This window comes from Elgaria multicarinata, chromosome 15, assembly GCF_023053635.1.
Source record: "Elgaria multicarinata webbii isolate HBS135686 ecotype San Diego chromosome 15, rElgMul1.1.pri, whole genome shotgun sequence".
Taxonomy (NCBI): domain Eukaryota; kingdom Metazoa; phylum Chordata; class Lepidosauria; order Squamata; family Anguidae; genus Elgaria; species Elgaria multicarinata.
In genome coordinates, this window is record NC_086185.1 from 7,037,730 (window position 1) to 7,061,440 (window position 23,711).

At 44.2% G+C, this 23,711-nt stretch overlaps 3 protein-coding genes across 3 annotated transcripts in view; 1 reads left to right on the forward strand and 2 right to left on the reverse strand.

Annotated features, from left to right (window-relative positions):
- The window catches only part of LOC134409340 (putative bifunctional UDP-N-acetylglucosamine transferase and deubiquitinase ALG13), a 49,039-nt gene extending 40,525 nt beyond the window's left edge, over positions 1–8,514 (reverse strand). The window contains exons 1-2 of the mRNA XM_063142051.1: positions 8,017–8,514; positions 7,800–7,934 (exon numbers count right to left, since the gene is read on the reverse strand). Of these exons, the coding sequence (XP_062998121.1) occupies positions 7,800–7,934; positions 8,017–8,514 (633 nt within the window). The remainder of the gene's footprint in view (positions 1–7,799; positions 7,935–8,016) is intronic.
- Positions 1–23,711, forward strand: part of CAPN6 (calpain 6) — a 325,901-nt gene that overhangs the window by 36,452 nt on the left and 265,738 nt on the right. The gene's annotated exons all lie outside the window — the stretch shown is intronic.
- On the reverse strand, positions 11,889–20,003 carry LOC134409234 (UDP-N-acetylglucosamine transferase subunit ALG13 homolog). The gene is made up of 4 exons (XM_063141871.1): positions 19,889–20,003; positions 16,226–16,388; positions 13,628–13,766; positions 11,889–12,557 (listed from the first exon to the last, which is right to left on the reverse strand). The coding sequence occupies exons 1-4, from the start codon at positions 19,967–19,969 to the stop codon at positions 12,449–12,451; spliced, it is 492 nt and encodes a 163-aa protein (XP_062997941.1). The 5' UTR covers positions 19,970–20,003; the 3' UTR covers positions 11,889–12,448.

Sequence of the window (23,711 nt, forward strand, 5' to 3'; positions counted from 1 at the left end):
ATAGAATACTGTGTACAGTTCTGGTCACCACGCCTAAAAAAGGATATTATAGAGCTGGAAAAAGTGCAGAAAAGGGCAACTACAATGATGAAGGGGCTGGAGCATCTCCCCTATGAGGGAAGGTTACATCAACCGGGATTGTTTAGTTTGGAAAAGCGGAGACTAAGGGAAGACATGATAGAAGTCTACAAAATTATGCATGGTATGGAGAATGTGGAGAGGGAGACATTTTTCTCCCTCTCTCAAAATACTAGAACCCAGGGTCATCCCATGAAGCTGATTGGTGGGAGATTGAGGACAAATAAAAGGAAGGACTTCTTCACATAGTGCATAGTTAAATGATGGAACTCACTACCACAAGATGTAGTGATGTTCACCAATTTGGATGGCTTTAAAAGGGGGTTGGATAAATTCCTGGTGGAGAAGGCTGCCAATGGCTACTAATCCTGATGGCTAAGTGCAACCACCAGTATCCGAGGTAGTAAGCCTGTGTGGGGAACATGGGTGGGAGGGTGCTGTTGCACCATGTCCTGCCTTGTTGGTCCCTGGCCAATGGCTGGTTAGCCACTGTGTGGTCAGAGTGTGGGACTACATGGACCCTTGGTCTGACCCAGCATGGCACTTCTTACGTTCTAAGAACCTACCACCACAGATGAATTGTAGGGTTATTGTTCTTCAATGACACACAACATCATAACACATTGCCCAACGCTAATAATGGCCACCCTGTGGCTCAGAAGTCCCCTATAAATCATGGTGTATGAACCACTTCTGCAGAGAACCAGAGTTGTAGTCGCAAGAGCAGACTCTACGTAGTTGCTACAGGTCTTATTCCACTTAGGACACCGTTCTGACATACTACAGTTTCCTTACCTTATCTTCAAAGCCGTTGTCTGTAGCATAGGAAGGTGGTTTTCCAGGGTGCCGATAAAGAATGAAGTCTCGGCTGAATAATCAAGAGATAAGCAAGCAAAAGATCTTGAAAATACAGCTAGCTCGTTTCACGGAAGCGTTACTAGGAATGATCTACGTTTTATTACTCTACATGGAGCTGCTGCCCAAAACAGCATCTCTGTCTCAGGTTCTCCCCTGCAATGTCCCCATGTCCCCAAGTGATGTGTCTCTGTCCCCCACTCTATATAACTAGATGGCACTTGAAAGGGAAATCTAAGATGTGATTACCGTATTTTGTTGATTCTAAGACGCACTCCCCCCCCCCCCCATATAAACATCTCTTAGGGTTGAGAGAAGATGCCAAAATCTGGATGTCATTACTTTGGAGTGCTAATGACAATCGAGTCCATTTCATTCTAGTATATTCGAGCTTCGTTTCTCTGATTAGCTTTTTATAGTTCTTACGCAGAACCAGGTAGGAATGCGGGAGTGAGGCAATATCCATGTCCCTTAGTTGTTTGTGTTGTTTTATGATCTCCCGTTTCAGCTGTCTACAGGCATTATCATCATACCATGGGTTACCCTCCTTTGGCCTCAAAATTTTCAAATGTCCTTTCCTTAGTAACAGTGGTTCAATAGCCACCGTGATCTGGGCGTAGCAATCTATTACTATGTCCGGTTCTTTAGAGGTGAGCAGTGTGTTTCTCAGGGCCTGGAGACTCTGTCCCCCACTCTATATAACTAGATGGCACTTGAAAGGGAAATCCAAGATGTGATACCGTATTTCTTTGATTCTAAGACGCACATTTCCCCCCATATAAACATCTCTAAAAACAGGGTGCATCTTAGAATCGCAGGCGCGCTTATTCTTTCTTAGAATCAAAGCTTTTTTTCTGTTGGTGGTACTGAAATTAGTGTGCGTCTTACAATCGATAGCGTCTTAGAATCGAAGAAATATGGTATATTATTGTGTTGGGCAGGGGTAATCTTCTATAAGATGACAATTCACCAGTAGGTCCAAGATGAGCATAACCTCAAGCCCCATCCTTGGAATACTCTTCAAATAATGCCAGTATTAAGATCAGCCAAGTGCTCACCTGTGCCCACTGGGATGAAAACAAGTACCTTAAGGGAAGCTCTCCTGTAGCAAACTACACCTGCTTGTCCCACCACCTACGTCTACCCACACACACTGCCACAGTATTCGTCTCTGAGCCCATCCCAGCCTTCTACAGCCAGGCCTGGCAGATGCACTCCTGACACTTCCTTCTAGCTTTAAAGGGCTAGTAGCCCTTTCTGGTCAAAACGAGAAAGGATTCCATCTACCATAGGTCTGTGCTATATTTCCTCTGCTAGTGGCAAAAGTGCAGTGCAATGGCATCTACCAGGGCGTGATCTCTCCCCACCCCACGTCAGAGTAAGCTCTGGAATGGGGAAAGAGGATGAGCAAAGAAAGGGGGAAATTTTAAAGCACCTTTTTGAAGTTTAAATCTTTAGGTTTGAAGACTCTGAGAAGCATTCTGCTCAGTATTGACCTAATAGATCCATTTTGTTCATAGATGATAACTTTCTCCAGCAAATAGCAAGCCAACTCAAAAGTGTCAGCTGCAATTACACTGTACTTCAAATTGCATTTTAAGGACTACACACAGTGAGCAGTACTACCATTACCCTTCTGCGTTTTTTTTTTTTTTAAATAAAGGACTAAAGTAGTTCACACTGTAACTGTGGGTTCCAAATAATAAACCCTCCTCTCTATACACTTATGTGGCATTTGTAATGGGCAAAGTACCTGTGACACTCAGACGTGGGTATTTCTCGCCCTTACATTTTCTTTTTTAAAACAATTTGCAGCCCCTGAAACTGCTGTCTGCAGTACTAGACCCACAGGGGCTTTTAAACCTTATCTCCTCAAGCTGCTCTTCTTCTAAAAACTGACTAATTCCAGGAGCTGCAAATGGCTTTATCTTTTTCCCAAGTGAGGGAAAACCAATAGGCTGGTGGTGGCATCTTTAAAAGCAAAGCCACCATAAAGGAAAGGGGGTAAGATGACCCTTTTGCCATTTACACAGAGGCATTTTGAGAGCAAGGGAGTTGTGCCCCCCCCCCCCCAGCCCACGCTGGTGAGCTTTTAAACTTCTTCTGGTCAATTTTCATGGAAGTCATTCGCTTAAAAGTTACTGCAGCTTGATCACGCTGGCTGAGGATGAGGAGAGTTGTAGGACTTATACTGAGTCAGATCATTGGTCCATCTATCCTAGTATTGTCGACACTGACTGGCAGCGATGGTGGTATATTATTATTATTATTATTATTATTATTATTATTATTATTATTTTATACCATCCAACAGCCGGAGCTCCCTGGGCGGTTCACAAAAACTAAAACCATTCAAAGTATAAAACAAACAGTATAAAAACATGATATAAAATACACATTAAAAACTGATTAAAAACATACCATACATGATTAAAACATCTTTAAAACATTCTAAAATTCCTGCCGGAATAGATCAGTCTTGATAGCTTTCTTGAATGCTAAAAGATTGTCAAGCTACAAGTCTCCTCCAGCAGGCCATTCCACAGTCTGGGAGCAGCAGAAGAGAAGGTCCTCTGGATAACAGTTGTCAATCTAGTTTTTGCTTGCTGAAGTAGATTCTTCCTAGAGGACCTGAGTGTGCGGGGCAGATTGTACGGGAGAAGGCGATCCTGCAGGTAGCCTGGACTGAAACCATGTAGGGCTTTAAAGGTGATAACCAACACTTTGTACTTCGCCCGGAAACTAATCGGCAGCCAGTGAAGAGATTTTAAGACTGGTGGGATTTCAGGTGGGATTCCTTTATTCACCCTACCTGGAGAAGCCAAGGATCAAACTTGGGACCTTATGCATGCAAACAACATGCTCTTTCACACTGAGCTATGGTCCCTCTATCAGCAGGTTGAGGAAGGCAGAGCCGATACATTCTGTCCCCTTTCAACACTATTTTTGCTTCAGATACATGTTATGGCCTCTGTAAAAAGCCTGTAAACAGGGGGGAACTCTATTATGTTTGCAAGCGAATAGATGTCAAAAGTTTTGATGATGTAAGTGTGTATATAGTCATAATCTGCACCATCTCCTTAAGAACAAAACAGCTCAGGGGTTCACATAAGAAAGTTGAATACTTACTTGTAGATCAGTGAGAAGACACTGATTTCTAGTTGTCCAGCACTTTCCTGTTTGTATAGAATATAAGTTAAACGACGACTTGTCAATCAACGGTGTAAGAGTTTTGCACCAACATACTACAAATATAAGGCCCTGATCTTAGAAGTTGTGGCACTGTCACTCAAACTTTCAGGTTCATAATGGTCATTTACTTTCTTCTTAAGGAGCTATGTCCTTCCTCAGAGTGAGGGAGAGTGATTACAGATGAGTGCCTTTTAATAAAGATCTATCTTAAAAATCCATGGAAGCAGTTAAGTCTGCATTGGTTGCAATATTCTTGCAAACTGCCCAGAGCGATTCAGCTATTGGATAGGACAGCAATATAATAAAATCAATCAATATGCTTGCAAAAAGGTTGCAAGGATGCCAATAATTAGATGAGAGAAAGCCTCTTCACCACACCTGTTTAAAAAGTTGCTGTCAGATTTATATTAAAATTATTGCTACAATTTATTCTTATTTTCTGGCAGAAATACTAGAATACCTAGTAGTCAGTGAAAGAAACCAGCTTGGTGATTAATCATTAGTTGCTGGGGGAAAACCCAAGGGTAGGGTAGCTGCCTTTACTAAACTTGACAACAATATAATGCATTCAACTATCTGTACAGGCCTGACACCTCAACGTACTCCAGAAGTGAGAAAATGTCAAACTTACCTTGGGGTCTCCAAGTCGTTCCAGATATTTTTCAAATGATCCTTCCACATACTTAACCAAAAAGAGAGAATGGATTGAATTGAACCAGTATTTGCCAAAATTCCCAACTCAGTTAGACTTTGCACTCAACGAACTGAAAAAAAAATCCCTGCTGATTTACCTTTTAAACAGTTATGGAAGGTAAGAAGTAAATGTTTTAAAAGTGTACAATATAAATCAAACACAGAACTCCATTTTAAACTTCCCAGGGAAGTATTTATAAGAGAATGTCTGTTATTGGGCAGATTGAAAGATAATAAATAAATGTGCATTTTCAGATACTGTAACGTGGAGAACAGTAGTATAATAAACTCAACCATCTACTCCAAGTCATGTTGCTGAGACACAGCTCTAAAGAGGAAGGTTTTAAAAAATCTATTATTTATTTGAAACATTTTACCCCACCCTTCATCAGCAACAAAGACCAGAGAGTTACAATATCTAAAAGACACAAGACACAAAAACAAAATATGGGAAAGGAAAACAAATAAACTTGGGGACTAATTGCAGTAGGCGTTGTAGGCTGGGTTCAAGGAACCCTTGCCACATGCTGGGTTCGGATGACACAGCAACCCACACTGTATTGGAGATAATCCTGTATCCTGTAAATTGTAATCAGGTGAGGCGGAACTGAGGTTGAGTGTGTGTGCGTGTGATTAGGCCACCTAGTAAGTTCACGGCAGAAGCAAGATTCAAACTACAGTCCTCCTGATTTAGCTTAGTTACTTAACTAGGGTGACCATATGAAAAGGAGGACAGGGCTCCTGTATCTTTAACAGTTGTACTGAAAAGGGAATTTCAGCAGTTGCCATTTGTATATATGGAGAACCTGGTGAAATTTCCTCTTCATCATAACAGTTAAAGCTGCAGGTGCCCTGCCCTCTTTTAAATCTGGTCACTCTAGTATAGCTCCTGCAGTTTTAACTGTTGTGATGAAGAGGGAATTTCACCAGGTTCTCCATATATATGAAGAACGCCTGCTGAAATTCCCTTTTCTATGCAACTGTTAAAGTTACAGGAGCCCTGTCCTCCTTTTCATAGGGTCACCCTAAAGACTTAACCATTGCACTATACCCGCTGACTTACAATAAAAGTCTTGTAAAAACCTTTCTCTCATGCAGACACACACACACACGCAGAGAGAGAGATTAATAATGGGGAGGAATCCCCTCTTCAATTATTTAAAGAGGTCCTTCTACTTTCTACAGGACGTTTTTCTTTCAAAAATAAAGTTGGAGATAATAGAAGTTTCAAAAGATACGTATATGGTGCAGATAGTGGGTTAATAAAGTTCAAAGGATAACTACCCCCTGCCCAATACATTTTTTAAAAATATATATATATATACATTTTAACTGCATACATGGGTATGTGTATGCTTATGAATTTAAACATATATATGTTTATATATAAACACACTGTTTCCAAAATAAACATATTTAAAAATTATACATCACAAACGAATATACTCACAGACTCAAAATTTGGCTGGTTTTTCCTCAGGAATGAAACACAAGCATTTCTGACTGCCATGTGATGGATCTGGCAGGAATACACCTAAAAAGTTAAATATTCCTTGCAGTGAGGAACTTTAAGGAAACATCCAATACACACTTTCTTGGAGTTGGTCCCTAATAGCGGGCCTGGGTTAAAGGTTGAAGTTGAGCCCTTTGCATGTTTACTCTAAAGTAACTTGGAAAAGTAATGGGGTTTACTCTCATGCAAGTGTCTATAGGGATTGTAAAACTCATGTATTCCAATTTGTTTGTGCTATTAAACTCATTAATAGCACCATGTAATCCAGGGGCAGGGACCTGTGATCCTCCAGATATTGTTGGACTCCGATAAACATTAGCCCCAGAGTCCATGGTCAATGGTCACAATCTGTTATACAAAATTTCCATAAAACTTGAGGCACTACCTCCTCTGTGAGACCAATACACAACTGTAACAAAGACCAAGTGCACATCCCTGCAAAATCTGTAGATTCCTCCCCTATTTACAGTTCGCCTTCATTTCCCTCTGCTACCTCTGGTTTCCTCTGGGAATATTTCTTGATTGTAAGCTCCTCAGGGCAGGGACCGTCCCTGCCTTCTTTATCGGCGTTACCTATTACATATGTATATAAAGCACACACAAACACACTTTGAAAACCCCAAAACACTACCTAAAAGCTAGATATTATTTGCACCATTCCATTTTAAATGGTAACAGACTAGTATTTGATTAGCACGTTTCAGGGGGTGTTTAACACTGTTTTGAGTTTGTTTAAATAAATACGCATTGTCTTTAAAATGCTTTTAATGGCACTGATTGTGAGCCACCTGGGGTGGGGTGGGAAGCATTTGGTTTGAGCCTATAAACCCTTTTAACTGAACAAATTAGAAGCTATTCAGCAATAACCTATCCATCCCTTTGAAGGCATAACTGGGCCTTTTAAAAATAAAATAAAAACGCCAGGTTTTGACCAGGGAGGGGGGCAAATTGTTTTTAAAATGCTTTTAATGGCACTGATTGTGAGCCACCTGGAGTGGCGGGGGGGGGGCATTTGGTTTGAGCCTATAAATCCTTTAAACTAAAAAAATTAGAAGCTATTCAGCAATAACCTATCCATCCGTTTGAAGGCATAACTGGCCCTTTTAAAAAAATAAAAACAAAACGCCAGGTTTTGACCAGGGAGGGGGGCAAATTGTCTTTAAAATGCTTTTAATGGCACGGATTGTGACCCAACAGCTTTGGGTTTGAGCCTATAAACCCCTTTTAACTAAACCTATTAGAAGATATTCAACACAATAACAACCCGTCCATCCCTTTGAAGGCATGGCTGGCGCTTTTTTAAAAAATAAAAAAGCCTGGGGGGGGGCAAACCTTTCTAGGGCGACCTTACACCCAGGCCAACCGCAAAAAACGAAAGGAAAAGTTGGAAGGAGGGGCGGGGAAGAGGCAGGCGAAGCCCCCCCCCCCCCCGCCATCTTCCCCCGGGTTTCTCCTGCCTCGGTGTTACCTGCTCGGAAATGGCCCGAAAGAGGCAAGTGGCGTCTTTGGCCGTGAGTTTGCGGTAGAGCCCCAGGCTGCCCAGGTACTCGTCCATGGTCACCTCGCTGAGGGACTTCTGGCCGAAGTATTTCTTCCAGCCTTTCTGCATGGTGGGGGGGGGGTGGAGGAATGAGGATGGGGGGCGCGAGAGAGGGGGGGCGGGGGGCGAGGAGCGCGGAAAAGGCCCTCCGCGGGGGCCGGGCCCGGGCGCTTTCGACGGCCCCTGAGCGTCGGGGCAGCAGGGCGCGGGCGAGGAGCGGCGAGGGCAGGAGGCGCGGCGGGACGGGACGGGGCGCCGCGGGAGCGCGGGCGGGGCGCGGCCCTTTCAAGGCGGCCGCCCAGCTGCGGGCGATTAATCGGGCCAGGCGCGCGCCGGCCCCGGCCTCGCTCCTGCCCACGTGGCCCTGGAAGGCGAGCGGGGCCCCCTCGGCCAGGTGCGCAGCGCAGCGCGCGCGGCGGCGGCGAGGACAGGTGCGCCTGGGTCCCGACGGGTCGGCTGCCGACGGACCCCGCTCAGGAGCGCGCGCTGCCTGGCCCCGTTTCCTGCCCCGGGAATCAGCCCGGGGCCGTGCGGCGGGGCTGCCTTTTGAGGAGGGCGCAGGGCAGGCGGGTGGCTCCCAGGTCAGTGGGGCGGCGGACCTGCCCCGCTGGCCAGTGGGCGGAAGCACCTTGGAGAGCTCCATGAGGCCTGATTGTAGGGTGACCCTATGGAAAGGAGGACTGGGCAAGTGCATCGAAAAGGGAATTTCAGTAGGGGTCCTTTGGAGAGGAAGACGGAAAGGAACCTCTCGTGCAAGCACGGAGTCATTACTAGGGTGACCCTATGGAAAGGAGGACTGTATCTTTCACAGTTGCATCGAAAAGGGAATTTCAGCAGGGGTCCTTTGTATATATGGAGAGGAAGACAGAAAGGAACCTCTCGTGCAAGCACGGAGTCATTACTAGGGTGACCCTATGGAAAGGAGGACTGTATCTTTCACAGTTGCATCGAAAAGGGAATTTCAGCAGGGGTCCTTTGTATATATGGAGAGGGAGACGGAAAGGAACCTCTCGTGCAAGCACTGAGTCATTACTAGGGTGACCCTATGGAAAGGAGGACTGTATCTTTCACAGTTGCATCGAAAGGGGAATTTCAGTAGGCATCCTTTGTATATATGGAGAGGAAGACGGAAAGGAACCTCTCGTGCAAGCACTGAGTCATTACTGACTCTTGGAGGGACGTCAGCTTTCGCTGACGTTTTCTTGGCAGGCCTTATAGTGGGGTGGTTTGCCGTTGCCTTCCCTGGCCATGATTACCTTTCCCCCAGCTAGCTGGGTACTCATTTTACCGACCTCGGGAGGTTGGAAGGCTGAGTCAACCTGAGCCGGCTGCCTGAAACCAGCTTCCGCTGGGATCGAACTCAGGCCGTGGAGAGAGTTTCAGGTGCAGAAACTGCTGCTTTGAAATTCCCTCTTCATCACAACAGTTAAAGCCATAGGTGCCTTGCCCTCTTTTAAGTTTGGTCACTCTAGTATAGCTCCTGCAGCTTTAACTGTTGTGGTGAAGAGGGAATTTCACCAGTTTCTCCATGTATACAAATGTCACTTGGTGAAATTCCCTTTTCTATGCAACTGTTAAAGATACAGGAGCCTGGTCCTCCTTTTCATAGGGTCACCCTACAGCTGGAACCCAGAGTGGATGCATGGCTCCAGGGACGATGGAGTCACCGGCCTCCATGGGTAGATGGACCTGGGATTGCGTGGTAAGCTTCACCGAAGAATTTCAGAAGCGCCAGGCTGGATCAGGCCAACCATCATCCTCAATTATACGGTCACAGACCCAATGAGAAGCAGTGGCATCAGGCCAACCAGCTGCCCACGGGAAACCTACATCAGCATCCTCCCACCCATGTACCCCAGTAATGGGTGTACATAGAGGCATACTGCTTCAGCTACTGGAGGTAGCCCATAACTAGTACCCTTTTATAGCCTTCTCCTCCAGGAATTTATCCAATGCCCTTTAAAGCCACCCAAATTGGTGGCCATCACTACATCTTGTGGCTTGTGTGAAGGAGCGCTTCAATTTTTTTATCCATCCTGAATTTCGAACTAATCAGCTTCATAGGATGACCCCATTGGGTTGTAGGATTTTGAGAGAGGGAGAAAAAGGTCTCCCTATCCGCCTTCTCTGCACCATACATCATTTTGTACACCTTCAACATGTCTCCCTTTAGCCCCCTTTTTTCCAAGCTGAACAATCCCAGCTGTTGTAACTTTCCCTCATAGGGCAGATGCTCCAGCCCCTTCATTTTAGTTGCCCTTTTCTGCACTCTTTCCAGCTCTACAATCTTTTTTTTTTAGGTGTGGTGTACACAGAATTGTACACAGTATTCCAAGTGTGGTCGGGCCTCAAGGTGTATATAAAGGCAGTATGATGATGTCCTCACAATGATGGATCCTGTAAAACAGTGGTGGGGAACCTGTAGCCCTCCGGACCCCAACTCCCATCAGCCATAGCCAGCATAGTCAATGGTCAGGGATGGTGGGAGTTGTAGTCCACCAACTTCTGGAGGGTCACAGTTTTCCCACCCCTACCATTAAGTCAAGCTGGTGTCCTCCAGACAAGTTGGTTGGGATATGCTTCTGGTCCAACACATCTGGTAGTCCAACACATCTGGAAGGCACAAAGTTGTGGAAGGCTGCATGAAGTGTACTGGAGAAAGCAACCCCACTCCCCTTATCTGGTTGCGCTGTCATCCCCAAGGCCATGGGCTGGCAGATCTTCTGAGCCTCGGTGACTTTCTAATGTGGCAGTGAAGCCTGTCTAATATGGTTTTGAACTGAGACATAAGAGACAACCAGCACCTGACAGACAACGTACATAGAATCATAGAATAGCAGAGCTGGAAGGGGCCTATAAGGCCATCGAGTCCAACCCCCTGCTCAATGCAGGAATCCACCCTAAAGCATCCTGACAGAGGGTTGTCCAGCTGTCACGGATGGTTGTCACAACTTTTCAACTAGGGGTGAAATGCTATGTGTTTAAGAGAGAAAGAAAAAAGCCCTACATCTCCCCAAAAAGGGTCATGCTGGGAGTTGTATGATGTTTACTGCCTAAACATGCATAGGACTGTGACCCTTAGAAGATTGCTGAGTGAAGCAGCTGGAAGAAAGAACAAATACAGCACTTGACTTGTGAGACCCACAATTAGGGTGACCATATGGAAAGGAGGACAGGGCTGCTGTATCTTTAACAGTTGCATTTCAGTTAATGATACTTAAAAGTGTCTACATTTATCTTGAATTTGTCCGTTGTTTTTTTTTAAATGAAAGCTTAAATCTTTGTATTGTATTGTTTGATTATGAATATTGATACATTACAAATGTTAACAGTTGAGCAAATTTATGTAATATTTTTTCTTTCTTTCTTTTTGATTGATTGTTTTCATGTGAAGTTGATGTATTTTAATTTGTGTTAATAAAAAACTTAAAAACAAAACAAAAAAAACAGTTGCATAGAAAAGGGAATTTTATCAGGCGTCATTTATATGCATGTAGCACTTGGTAAAATCCCCTCTTCATCACCACAGTTAAAGCTGCATGAGCCCTGCCTAGTGTGACCAGATACAAAAGAGGGCAGGGCTCCTGCAGCTTTAACTGTGGTGATGAAGAGGGGATTTCACCAGGAGCTGCACGCATACAAATGACACCTGCTGAAATTCCCTTTTCTGTGCAACGGTTAAAGATACAGCAGCCCTGTCCTCCTTTCGATAGGGTCACCCTACCCACCATCTTAGCTTGGTGTACAAGATCTTGCTCCAAACTGAAGCAAGCTTGCCCAGAAGGCCAGAGCTAGAGGGTTCATGAGGACCTTGCCTTGATTCTTTATTTAATTCCCCCTCTAGCTCTTTCTTCTATGCGGCAGAGTCTTGCTATTTACTGTTTTACTCTGTACAGCACCATGTACATTGATGGTGCTATATAAATAAATAATAATAATAATAATAATAATAATAATAATAATAATAACTAGTAAACCTAGTTTTGTAATATTTGGAAGGTAAGCTATTCGAAGAGATTGTTTTACTTTACTTTTCTGGTTTATTGCTGGCAAGAGCACAGACATCACAGGGACAGGTTACAGAAATGTATGAATACAATGGTGCTCATAACGCTGATTAAAAGATCCCTCAGAAAACTGCTGAACAGATTTGCCTGTTTTCGTGTTAACAAGGAGCTCTTGCAAAGTGTCACTTTGCCTTGGAAACCTGACAAGCTTTTGTACTCATCCAACGTTCGTTATTAAAAAGTGGCTATATGATTAGCAGAGCTGGCTTCTGTGTCCATCTTAAAAGCAAAACTAATCTGGTCTGTTGCAAATTTATGTTTAACAGATTTCAAAAGAGATTTTATTCACATGCATATGTTCCCTTTGCTTCAGGTTGTTTCTTCAGCTTAGTTACATTGTACAATGTAGCCTGCATTTATCCAAAGCCCTTTTGCTCCAAATTCCTTTTTATTCAAGTTGACCCTGTGGTTTAGTCCATAATTTAAATGCATGTGCATAAACACCCATGCTGAAATTATGCAAACAGCATTCATTTCAAACGAGTGAGTTTTCTTTTACAGCCCATTCCTTCAAATGTCCATCACTCTATCCAAGAATGCAGCAAATTTTTCTGGCTGTCCAGAGGGAAAAGGCTTCAGAGTTGACAAATCCATTGACTGAAGAGTCTGTACAAGGGTCCTATAGGAAAAGGACAACAAAACACACACCAAAATTAGCATGGGAGATGTATCACATTTGTATCTTGCCCTTCCTTCAAGGAACCTAGGTGGGGGCAAATAGTAATAACCCATTTTTATCATCCTAATAACCCCCAAGATAGATCAGGCAAAACACATTAAAGCAACTACACTAAAAACCATTCAAGGAGCAGCAAAATGTTGGCATAATTAGTTTACTTAAAGCCCAGGGAAAGCCTGTGTGAAAAGGGCCCCATTCAGAAGACACCTTAAACCACAGCTTTAACCATGGTGAACAAAGCAAAAAGCCTTATTCACCATGGTTAAAGCTATGGTTTAAGGTGTCTTCTGAACACAGGCCGGCTTTCTGGCTTAACCATCATGGTTAAAGTCGTGGTTTAAGGTGTCTTCTAAACACAGCCCGGGTTTCTGGCTTAACCACCATGGTTAAAGCCATGGTTTAAGGTGTCTTCTGAACGGGCCCAACTTGTGTTTTCAGGAGATGTTTTTTAAAAATGTTACATTTTCCGCCTCCCAAACAGCACGGGAGAGGGTTTTTAAGAGGGTGGGTGGTGCTACTACAGAGAGGGGCAATCACCTAATGCTATTCTCTGGAACCGACCCCACATGTACGGGTCAAACCAATGTAGAACAGTGCCTCCAAATGCCAGTTTTGGGAGGTGGTCCGGGAGAATACCATAGTCAACTGTATCACAAGCCACTGAGAGATCAAGAAGAAGTAGCAGGATCATACTCTTCCTGTCCCTCTCCCGAAGAAAGTCATCCATCAGGGTGGCCAAAACTATATATGGACAAGGCAGGGGGTGGCAGAGGGTGAAGGACCTGTTTTGTTTTGTCTGTGTGATGCCTCAGTAACAGGGGCAAAAATCTTTAGGGCAAGAGTGCAAGGTAAGAGTTTCCCCTTCTCGTTTTGTTCAAATTTGAAAGGATCCTTTTCAGTGCCCTCTGCAGGAGACCCCTGATAGCCAGAAAATATGGGGTCCAACTGCTGCAGCAATACAATTATTTGGGAGACAGTTTATAGAAGAGCAACCAAACGAAAAGGCATACTTGCAAGTGCAGTAAAAGAGATGCCCGTCCCTATGAAGTTGTCTTGCCAGTTCTAACTGATGATTGTCCATAAGCTTGTCATTGATAACGACCAGAAGCGGTTTCCTAGCTTCCAGAACTTCCAAACAGCTACCTGCACCTGGAGAAGTAAAACAGGAATGAAGAGTTTAAGGCAGAACATTCAATTTTACCTAGCAGCACAAGCCGACAAACATCCGTACCGTAGAGCACCGGGTCTAAAGCCCCGATTCCTGTTAACGCTTCGTTTTAATGCGAGGCTCTGCCCCTGAAGGTAGCTTTTAAAAAAATCTATTGTCAAAGATCCATTTCCTCTTTAATTTTTAACCTTAAAATGCAGGATATAAATACATTAAATAAAATTGATCCTGATATGGTGCACACTTTCCCAAATTTCTGATGCTTTGTCTTGAAGGCAACATGAAAATAAAATGGATGGCCACCAATGTGCTAACAATTTAATAATTTAGGGCAAAACTTCAGTGAAAGTAATCCAGCTCTCAGATTTGAATTAGAATTCCATAAAACTCTATTCCTCAAACTACATATTATGGCTGACGCCAGGAAAGATATGGGCTTAGTCCCCAAATATATACTGTGACAACTGGGTTCAGACAACATGTTAAGCCAGACTCAAGGGTTGCAGATGGGTTGAGTGTGGGTTGTCATGGAACTGTGGGTTGTTGAAATGTGGGTTATAGTCTGAAACCAGCCGAGCTAACAAGCCATGGTTTCTTAACCACAAACAACCTTTGAAGAGAGTGACCTAGTTCTGACAACATGCTAAGCCACGGTGGTCAAGCATTTTGAGCTAAACATTATGACTTAGCATGTCATATGAACCATGACTTAGCATGTTGTGTCAACCGTTCCTAACTATGGTAGCTACATGACCATGATTAAAACACACTATTTTCTGCAAAGGATTAGTCGCCTAACTATGGCTTAGCGTGTTGTCTGAACAGCCTCCATGTTTTGTTGTTGGGTTGTGAACTGTGGTTTTTTCCTGGTTTGTTAGCATGGCTGGGTTCAGACAACACGATAACCCACGTTTCAACAACAACAACCCCACTGTTCAACCCACATTCAACCCATTCTCAACCCCCGAGTGTGTTGTCTGAACCCAGCCTGTGCCTTGGAATGTATTGTGCACACACGTCATTAGCTGAATGAAGTGAGGTTTTCAGTTTAACTCACCTTTTCAATAATGTTTGCTTAAAACATACTGTTTCCCTTGAATATTAAGATATCTGAATAAAATTTACTACACATGTTCTATACTTCTAGCTTAAATATCGGCTCCATCCCCAAGCTTGTTCTCAAGGGGCGGGGAGGGGCAGGGGCAGGAAAGATGTAAAACACACTGGTGTGGTTCAGACAACACGCTAAACCATGCTGCTTAACCACAAAATGGTTAATGGAATGCATCACATTCCGTTAACCACTTTGTGGTTAAGCAACATGGTTTAGCGTGTTGTCTGAACCAGGCCACATTGGGGTGACCATATGAAAAGGAGGACAGGGCTCCTGTATCTTTAACAGCTGTATTGAAAAGGAAATTTCAGCTGGTGTCATTTCTATATATGGGGAACCTGGTGAAATTCCCTCTTCATCACACCAGTTAAAGCTGCAGCTGCCCTGCCCTCTTTGAAATCTGGTCACTCTAGTATAGCTCCTGCAGCTTTAACTGCTGTGATGAAGAGGGGTTTTCACCAGGTTCTCCATGTATACAAATGATACCTGCTGAAATTCCTTTTTCTATGCAACTATTAAAGACATAGGTCACCCTAATGGTATCGCACTTGAGCACTGAGAGATCATTTTGTCTGTAAAGTTAATAAACACTGGCTTTACCTCTGCTGCCATTTTCAGTACAGCTATTTATTGCAAAGTGATGCCTCAAATGCTGTGTTTTAATTAGGGTACTTATGGGTTATGATCACAGCTAAGCAATATACAAAGCTGAGCCAGAAGGTCACACTGAACAAAATAACATGAACATTTAGAAAAACCGCTGCAAGCCGCTCTGAGCCTGTGGGTTAGAGCAGTCTAACATAGGGTGACCATATGAAAAGGAGGACAGGGCTCCTGTATCTTTAACAGTTGCATAGAAAAGGGAATTTCAGCAGGTGTCATTTGTATATATGGAGAACCTGGTGAAATTCCCTCTTCATCACAACAGTTAAAGGTGCAGGAGCTATACCAGAGTGACCAGATTTAAAAGATGGCAGGGCACCTGCAGCTTTAACTGTCGTGATGAAGAGGGAATTTCCCCAGGTTCCCCATATATACAAATGACACCTGCTGAAATTTCCTTTTCAATACAACTGTTAAAGATACAGGAGCCCTGTCCTCCTTTTCATAGGGTCACCCTATCTAACAAATAAGTGAAATAAGGAGCTCATGAAAGGGGAGAAGTGATTTACTCTGTCTTTCAACCTATGGGGGAAAAGTGCTCTCCCTGACTTTCTCCTTATTGCTTTGTTGCACGAGCAAAGCGAGGCCTTGGTTTAAACTTGCCTTTATAGCATCGTTTGTTGCCAAATGAGATCTTGCTAATTCAAACGTGAAGCATTTTACCTGCATGACTTATGACAAGATCGGCTGTTTGCACATCTTCAGCTAGGGAGTTCTTGAACCGGAAGACTTCCAGGATAAACGTAGCTGAGCTGACTGAATCCGGACACACTGTGCCCCTGCCAACCTGAAGGACTAGTTTGCTGTAGCCAAGATCCTGTAAAACCTACAGTGGGGGAAAGAACTTAGGTTCAAACTTGGAAGTGGGTGGTGGTGGTGATACAAATACCAATTAGCAAATGGTTAAATTATCACAAGATTCTGTATTCTCTTGGAGATTAAATTATCACAAGATTCTGTATTCTCTTGGAGGGGCTACTGCAATAAAATGGTCTTCTGCATTGACTTAGAGGGGATTAGGTGGGGTGGGACTTGCAGGTGGATCATGGCCTGACCTAAGGTGGTAAAAAACCACGAGAGAAGATATTCTCAAGTACTTGGAAATGCTTTAATAAGCCCGATACTTAGAGGAAGCATCAGTAATATTTTTCAAAATATACACGTGAAAGAAACAAAATATCTTTTTTGAAACGCTTTGGGCTTATTAAAGCATTTTCATGCACTTGTGAAAATCTTCTTTCCTGTTTTCTGACATAGTTCATGCCTTGCCCTCTCATTGATTTTTTTGTTTTGTTTTCTGAGCAAGGCACACGACCAACATTTCCTTTTATGGAAAGGACAGGGCTCCTGTATCTTTAACAGTTGCATAGAAAAGAGGATTTCAGCAGGTGTCATTTGCACTCATGCAGCACTGGGTGAAATCCCCTCTTCATCACAACAGTTCAAGCTGCAGGACCCCTGCCCTCTATTGTATGTGGTCACTCTAGTAGAATACTTTTTATATTGTATTTTGTATTTGGTTTTTTAGATTGTTGGTTGTTTTATTATGTTCCTCATGGTTTTAATTTTTGTGAACCACCCAGAGAGCTTCGGCTATTAGGCGGCATAAAAATGTAATAAATAAATAAATATAGCTCCTGCAGCTTGAACTGTTGTGATGAAGAAGGGATTTCATCCAGTGCTGCATGCATGCAAATGACACCTGCTGAAATCCCCTTTTCAATCCAACTGTTAAAGATACAGGAGCCGAGCCCTGCCCTCCTTTCCATATGGTCACCCTACTTAAAGAGTCAGGGCCACTGAACTGAGTGGGACTTACTCATGAGTAAAATGCTCTGGATTTTACTGGAAAGTTGCAGTCCGTTGCACTCTGCCCCAGGGATCAGCTCTATGGACCACATGGGATTTACTCCTGGGTAAGCATGCAAACAGAGAATCATAGAATCATAGAATAGCAGAGTTGGAAGGGGCCTACAAGGCCATCGAGTCCAACCCCCTGCTCAATGCAGGAATCCACCCTAAAGCATCCCTGACAGATGGTTGTCCAGCTGCCTCTTGAATGCCTCTAGTGTGGGAGAGCCCACAACCTCCCTAGGTAGCTGATTCCACTGTCGCACTGCTCTAACAGTCAGGAAGTTTTTCCTGATGTCCAGCCGGAATCTGGCTTCCTTTAACTTGAGCCCGTTATTCCGTGTCCTGCACTCTGGGAGAATCGAGAAGAGATCCTGGCCCTCCTCTGTGTGACAACCTTTTAAGTATTTGAAGAGTGCTATCATGTCTCCCCTCAATCTTCTCTTCTCCAGGCTAAACATGCCCAGTTCTTTCAGTCTCTCTTCATAGGGCTTTGTTTCTAGACCTCTGATCATCCTGGTTGCCCTCTTCTGAACACGCTCCAGCTTGTCTGCGTCCTTCTTGAATTGTGGAGCCCAGAACTGGACGCAATACTCTAGATGAGGCCTAACCAGGGCCGAATAGAGAGGAACCAGTACCTCACGTGATTTGGAAGCTATACTTCTATTAATGCAGCCCAAAATAGCATTTGCCTTTCTTGCAGCCATATCGCACTGTTGGCTCATGTTCAGCTTGTGATCTACAACAATTCCAAGATCTTTCTCATTTGTAGTATTGCTGAGCCAAGTGTCCCCCATCTTGTAACTGTGCATTTGGTTTCTATTCCCTAAATGTAGAACTTGGCATTTATCCCTATTAAATTTCATTCTGTTGTTTTCAGCCCAACACTCCAGCCTATCAAGATCACTTTGAAGTTTGTTTCTGTCTTCCAGGGTATTAGCTATCCCACCCAATTTGGTGTCATCTGCAAATTTGATCAGCGTTCCCTGCACCTCCTCGTCCAAATCATTAATAAAAATGTTGAAGAGCACTGGGCCCAGGACTGAGCCCTGCGGCACCCCACTCGTTGCCTCTCCCCAGTTTGAGAAGGTTCCATTGATAAGTACTCTTTGAGTCCGATTCTGTAGCCAACTGTGGATCCACCTAATAGTTGTTCCATCTAGCCCACTTTTAGCTAGTTTGTTAATCAGAATGTCATGTGGTACTTTGTCAAAAGCTTTGCTGAAGTCAAGATATATGACATCCACAGCATTCCCACAGTCCACAAGGGAGGTTATCCTATCAAAAAATGAGATCAAATTAGTCTGACAGGATTTGTTCCTGACAAATCCATGTTGGCTTCTAGGAATCACTGCATTGATTTCAAGGTGTTTACAGATTGACTTCTTTATAATCTGCTCCAGAATTTTCCCAGGGATGGATGTCAGGCTGACTGGTCTGTAGTTCCCAGGTTCCTCCTTTTTGCCCTTTTTGAAGATAGGGACAACGTTAGCCCTCCTCCAGTCATCCGGCACCTCACCCGTCTTCCATGATTTTGCAAAGATAATAGACAAAGGTTCTGAGAGTTCTTCCGCTAGCTCCTTCATTACTCTTGGATGCAGTTCATCGGGCCCTGGGGATTTGAACTCATTCAAGGAAATTAGGTGTTCTTTGACCATTTGTTTATCAATCTCAAACTGCAATCCAGAAGTGTGTGGGGGATCCTATTGAACGCCTGCCTCTGACTTATCACATAAGAACATAAGAAGTATCCATGGTGGATCAGACCCAGGGTCCATCTAGTCTAGGGTGACCATATGAAAAGGAGGACAGGGCTCCTGTATCTTTAACAGTAATGTAGAAAAGGGAATTGCAGCAGGTGTCAATTGGAAGTGGGTGAAATTCCCTCTTCATCACAACAGTTAATGCTACACTAGCTATAGTAGAGTGGCCAGATAGAAAAGAGGGCAGGACTTCTGCAGCTTTAACTGTTGTGATGAAGAGAGAATTTCACCCTCTTCAATTGACACCTGCTGAAATTCCCTTTTCTACATTACAGTTAAAGATACAGGAGCCCTGTCCTCCTTTTCATATGGTCACCCTAATCTAGTCCATCACAGTGGCCAACCAGCTGGAGACCAAGGACCCACATGCAGGGAACAGTGCAGCATCACCCTCCCACCCATGTTCCCCAGCAACTGGTGCATATCACATATCTCCCCCCTCCATGTCCTTCTTTGCTTCCTAGGAGGGCTCAAGTCAGCTTCACTTTCTTGCAAAGGCAGAAAATTCCAGCCTAGAACGCAGAAGGACTGGGAAGGGGGGAGTCAGGGAAAATACCGGAAGTGACGTAAGCGCGAGGGCGACAGAAGCCTCTTCCGCCCTTTCACGCCTACCCGGTTGCCTAGAGACAGCGGCCTAGAGGGCCTTAGTGGGGGAAAGCCGCCGCCCGCAGTAGCAGGCAGGGCAGAAGGGCAGCGAACCTGACGGACTCGCCTGCAGAGCCTCGGGAGTCGTCACGGCGGTAACGAGGTCGTCGAAGCTTGTCGTGCCCACGGTGACGAACGCGGATTTCATGGCCGAGGGAGAGGCGGAGCGACCATAGAGAGGAAGGCGGCTAGAGTCGCACCCACGACAGCTGCCCTTCTGGTTGCACAAGAAAGGAAGCCGAGTGGCGCCGCTCTAGGAACTTGAATGTCTATAGTAAACCGCCGAGGCGTTGCACCATAGAAACGGGAAATTTAGAGTAACGCAGTTCGTCGTTTAAACGGGCAAATTCCGAATTCACTTGGGAAGTTTTTATTTTGTTATAGCCTTTAGTATATGAACGGCTAGGGTGACCCTATGGAAAGGAGGACTGAGCTCCTGTATCTTTAACACTTGCACCGAAAAGTGAATTTCAGCAGGTGTCATTTGTATGCTTGCAGCACCTGGTGTATTTATTTATTGCATTTATATACCGCCCCATAGCTGAAGCTCTCTGAACGGTTTACAAAAGTTAAAAACACTAAACATTAAAAACAAATATACAAAGTTTAAAAACATAAAAGGGATAAAAACAGCTATTTCTGTCTTCATCACAACAGTTCAAGCTGCAGGAGCCCTGCCCTCTTTTGTACCTGGTCACTCTAGTATAGTTCCTGCAGCTTTAACTGTTGAGATGAAGAGGGAATTTTATTTATTTTATTTATTTATTACATTTTTATACCACCCAATAGCTGAAGCTCTCTGGGCGGTTCACAAAAATTAAAACCATAATAAAACAACCAATAGGTTTAAAACACAAATACAAAATACAGTATAAAAAGCACAACCAGGATAAAACCACGCAGCAAAATTGATATAAGATTAAAATGCAGAGTTAGAACTGTGAAATTTAAATTTAAGTTAAAATTAAGTATTAAAATATGGAGAATAAAAAGGTCTTCAGCTGGCGACGAAAGGAGTACAGTGTAGGCGCCAGGCGGACCTCTCTGGAGAGCTCATTCCACAGCCGGGGTGCCACAGCGGAGAAGGCCCTGCTCCTAGTAGCCACCTGCCTCACTTCCTTTGGCAGGGGCTCATGGAGAAGGGGCCCTGTAGACGATCTTAAGGTCCAGGCAGGCACACATTATTCCTTCAAATAACCTGGCCCCAAACCGTTTAGGGCCAATTTCACTAGGTGCTGGATGCATGCAAATGACACCGGCTGAAATTATTTTTTTAAAATACAACTGTTAAAGATACAGGAGCCCTGTCCTCCTTTCCATATGGTCACTCTATGAACACAGCACCACTGCACAGCTGCTACAGGGCTAATAGAGCATATAGACACCCCCCAGGATTTGTGCTGGTACATTGGGGATGGGGGTGCTGATGTCTAACCACAACCATGGTAAAAAAATAATAATGGATTTTTCTCCATTGGTTTCCAAGGACAGCTAATGAAACGTCCAGTTACAGCAGCAGTTTGCCACCTCTTCACCTGTTTATGGTTTTGCAAAAGAAACAGGTGCTCCCAATTGGGAGCACATTCCAGATGGGCCCTGTGGCTGCTTTTTGTTTAAACTAACACTGGCCGGAGCCAGCATCTGCTTCACCCGGAGGTCCTGCCCCCTCACTCGGAATCCTCTGCATTCCAGATAGGGTGTCTGCTTATATGTCACCCCAAAGTGGAAATGCATCACCCAAGGAAAGAGGACTCCATTTGCATAACATTTGCATATGCTAATTTATAGCTCCAAATTTAGAAATAATATAATTGAAATTGAAATATACATCTCACCATAGCGAGGACCTATCATGCAGCTCACCATAGTGACCAGGACCAGGTGACCCATCAGCCTTGCTCAGTTTGGTGTCCAGTTGCTATAACTCTTGATGGGCAACTATAATAATCATAATCATAAATTTCTTACCCGCCTCTCTGATTGGATCGAGGCAGGGAACAACAGCAAGCATAAAAGACACAAAATACTAATTAAAAACATAGTGTACACTGTTAAAAACATCCTAAAAGCATACTCAAAGTATCCTAAAATTCCACTGGATAGGCCTGCCGGAAAAGATCAGTCTTGATAGCTTTCTTGAATGCTAAAAGATTGTCAAGCTGACGAGTCTCCTCCGGCAGGCCATTCCATAGTCTGGGAGCCGCAGAAAAGAAGGTCCTTTGGGTAATGGTTGCCAGCCTAGTCTTTGCTGACTGAAGTAGATTCTTCCCAGAGGACCTGAGTGTGCGGGGTGGATTGTACGGGAGAAGGCAATCCCACAGGTAGCCTGGACCCAAACCATGTAGGGCTGTAAAGGTGATAACCAACACTTTATACTCTGCCTGGAAACTAATTGGCAGCCAGTGAAGAGATTTTTAACACTGGTGTTCACCCCCAGATGTACCAGTGACCAACCTGGCTCTGTCCAAAATTCTGTTTGCACAGTGGCTGCCCGACTGCCCACTTATCAATGGGACATGAGTACAACAGCACCCTCCTGTCCATGTTCCCCAGCAACTGGAATATAGCCATCAGGACTAGTAGCCCTTGATAGCCTTCTCCTCCGGGAATTTGTCCAACCCTCTTTTAAAGCCACCCAAAATCGTGGCATCAGTACATCTTGTGTAAGTGAATTCTATAGTTTAACTATGGGCTGTGTGAAGAAATTTCAAGCCTTGGGTGACCCTATGAAAAGGAGGACAGGGCTCCTGTATCTTTAACAGTTGCATAGGAAAGGGAATTTCAGCAGGTGTCATTTGTATATTGTTGTTGTTGTTGTTGTTGTTGTTGTTGTTATTGTTATTATTATTATTATTATTTGTATCCTGCCTTTTGCCCAATGCTGGGCCTCATATATGGAGAACCTGGTGAAATTCCCTCTTCATCACAACAGTTAAAGGTGCAGGAGCTATACTAGAGTGACCAAACGTAAAAGAGGGCAAGGCACCTACGGCTTTAACTGTTGTGATGAAGAGGGAATTTCAAAGCAGCAGTTTCTGCAGCTGAAACTCTCTCCACGGCCTGAGTTCGATCCCAGTGGAAGCTGGTTTCAGGCAGCCGGCTCGGGTTGACTCAGCCTTCCATCCTCCCAAGGTCAGTAAAATGAGTACCCAGCTAGCTGGGGGAAAGGTAATCACGGCCGGGAAGGCAATGTTGTGATGAAAAGGAAATTTCACCAGGTTCTCCATATGTACAAATGACACCTGCTGAAATTCCCTTTTCAATACAACTGTATTCATAGAATTATAGAACAGTAGAGTTGGAAGGGATCTACAAGGTCATCAAGTCCAACCCCCTGCTCAATGCAGGAATCCACCCTAAAGCATAACTGACAGATGGTTGTCCAGCTGCCTCTTGAAGGCCTCTAGTGTGGGAGAGCCCACAACCTCCCTAGGTAACTGATTCCATTGTCGTACTGCTCTAACAGTCAGAAAGTTTTTCCTAATGTCCAGCCAGAATCTGACTTCCTGTAACTTGAGCTCATTATTCTGAGTCCTGCACTCTGCGAGGACTGTGTGTGAGAACCTTTTAAGTATTTGATGAGTGCTATCCTGTCTCCCCTCAATCTTCTCTTCTTCAGGCTAAACATGCCCAGCTCTTTCAGTCTCTCTTCATTGGGCTTTGTTTCCAGACCCTGATCATCCTGGTTGCCCTCCTCTGGACACGTCCTCCTCTGAACACTTGGGGGTGGTCACCCTAGATTCAAGCCTCTTGCCTACTCTCCCTTCTTATGGTTCTATATCTTTAATCAACACACTGACAGGGCAACCCTTCAATAAGACGATACCTTCAAATAGAGGACTCTCCCCTGTAAAGGACAACCCATGAGCAGCCTCATTCCGGAAAGGGGC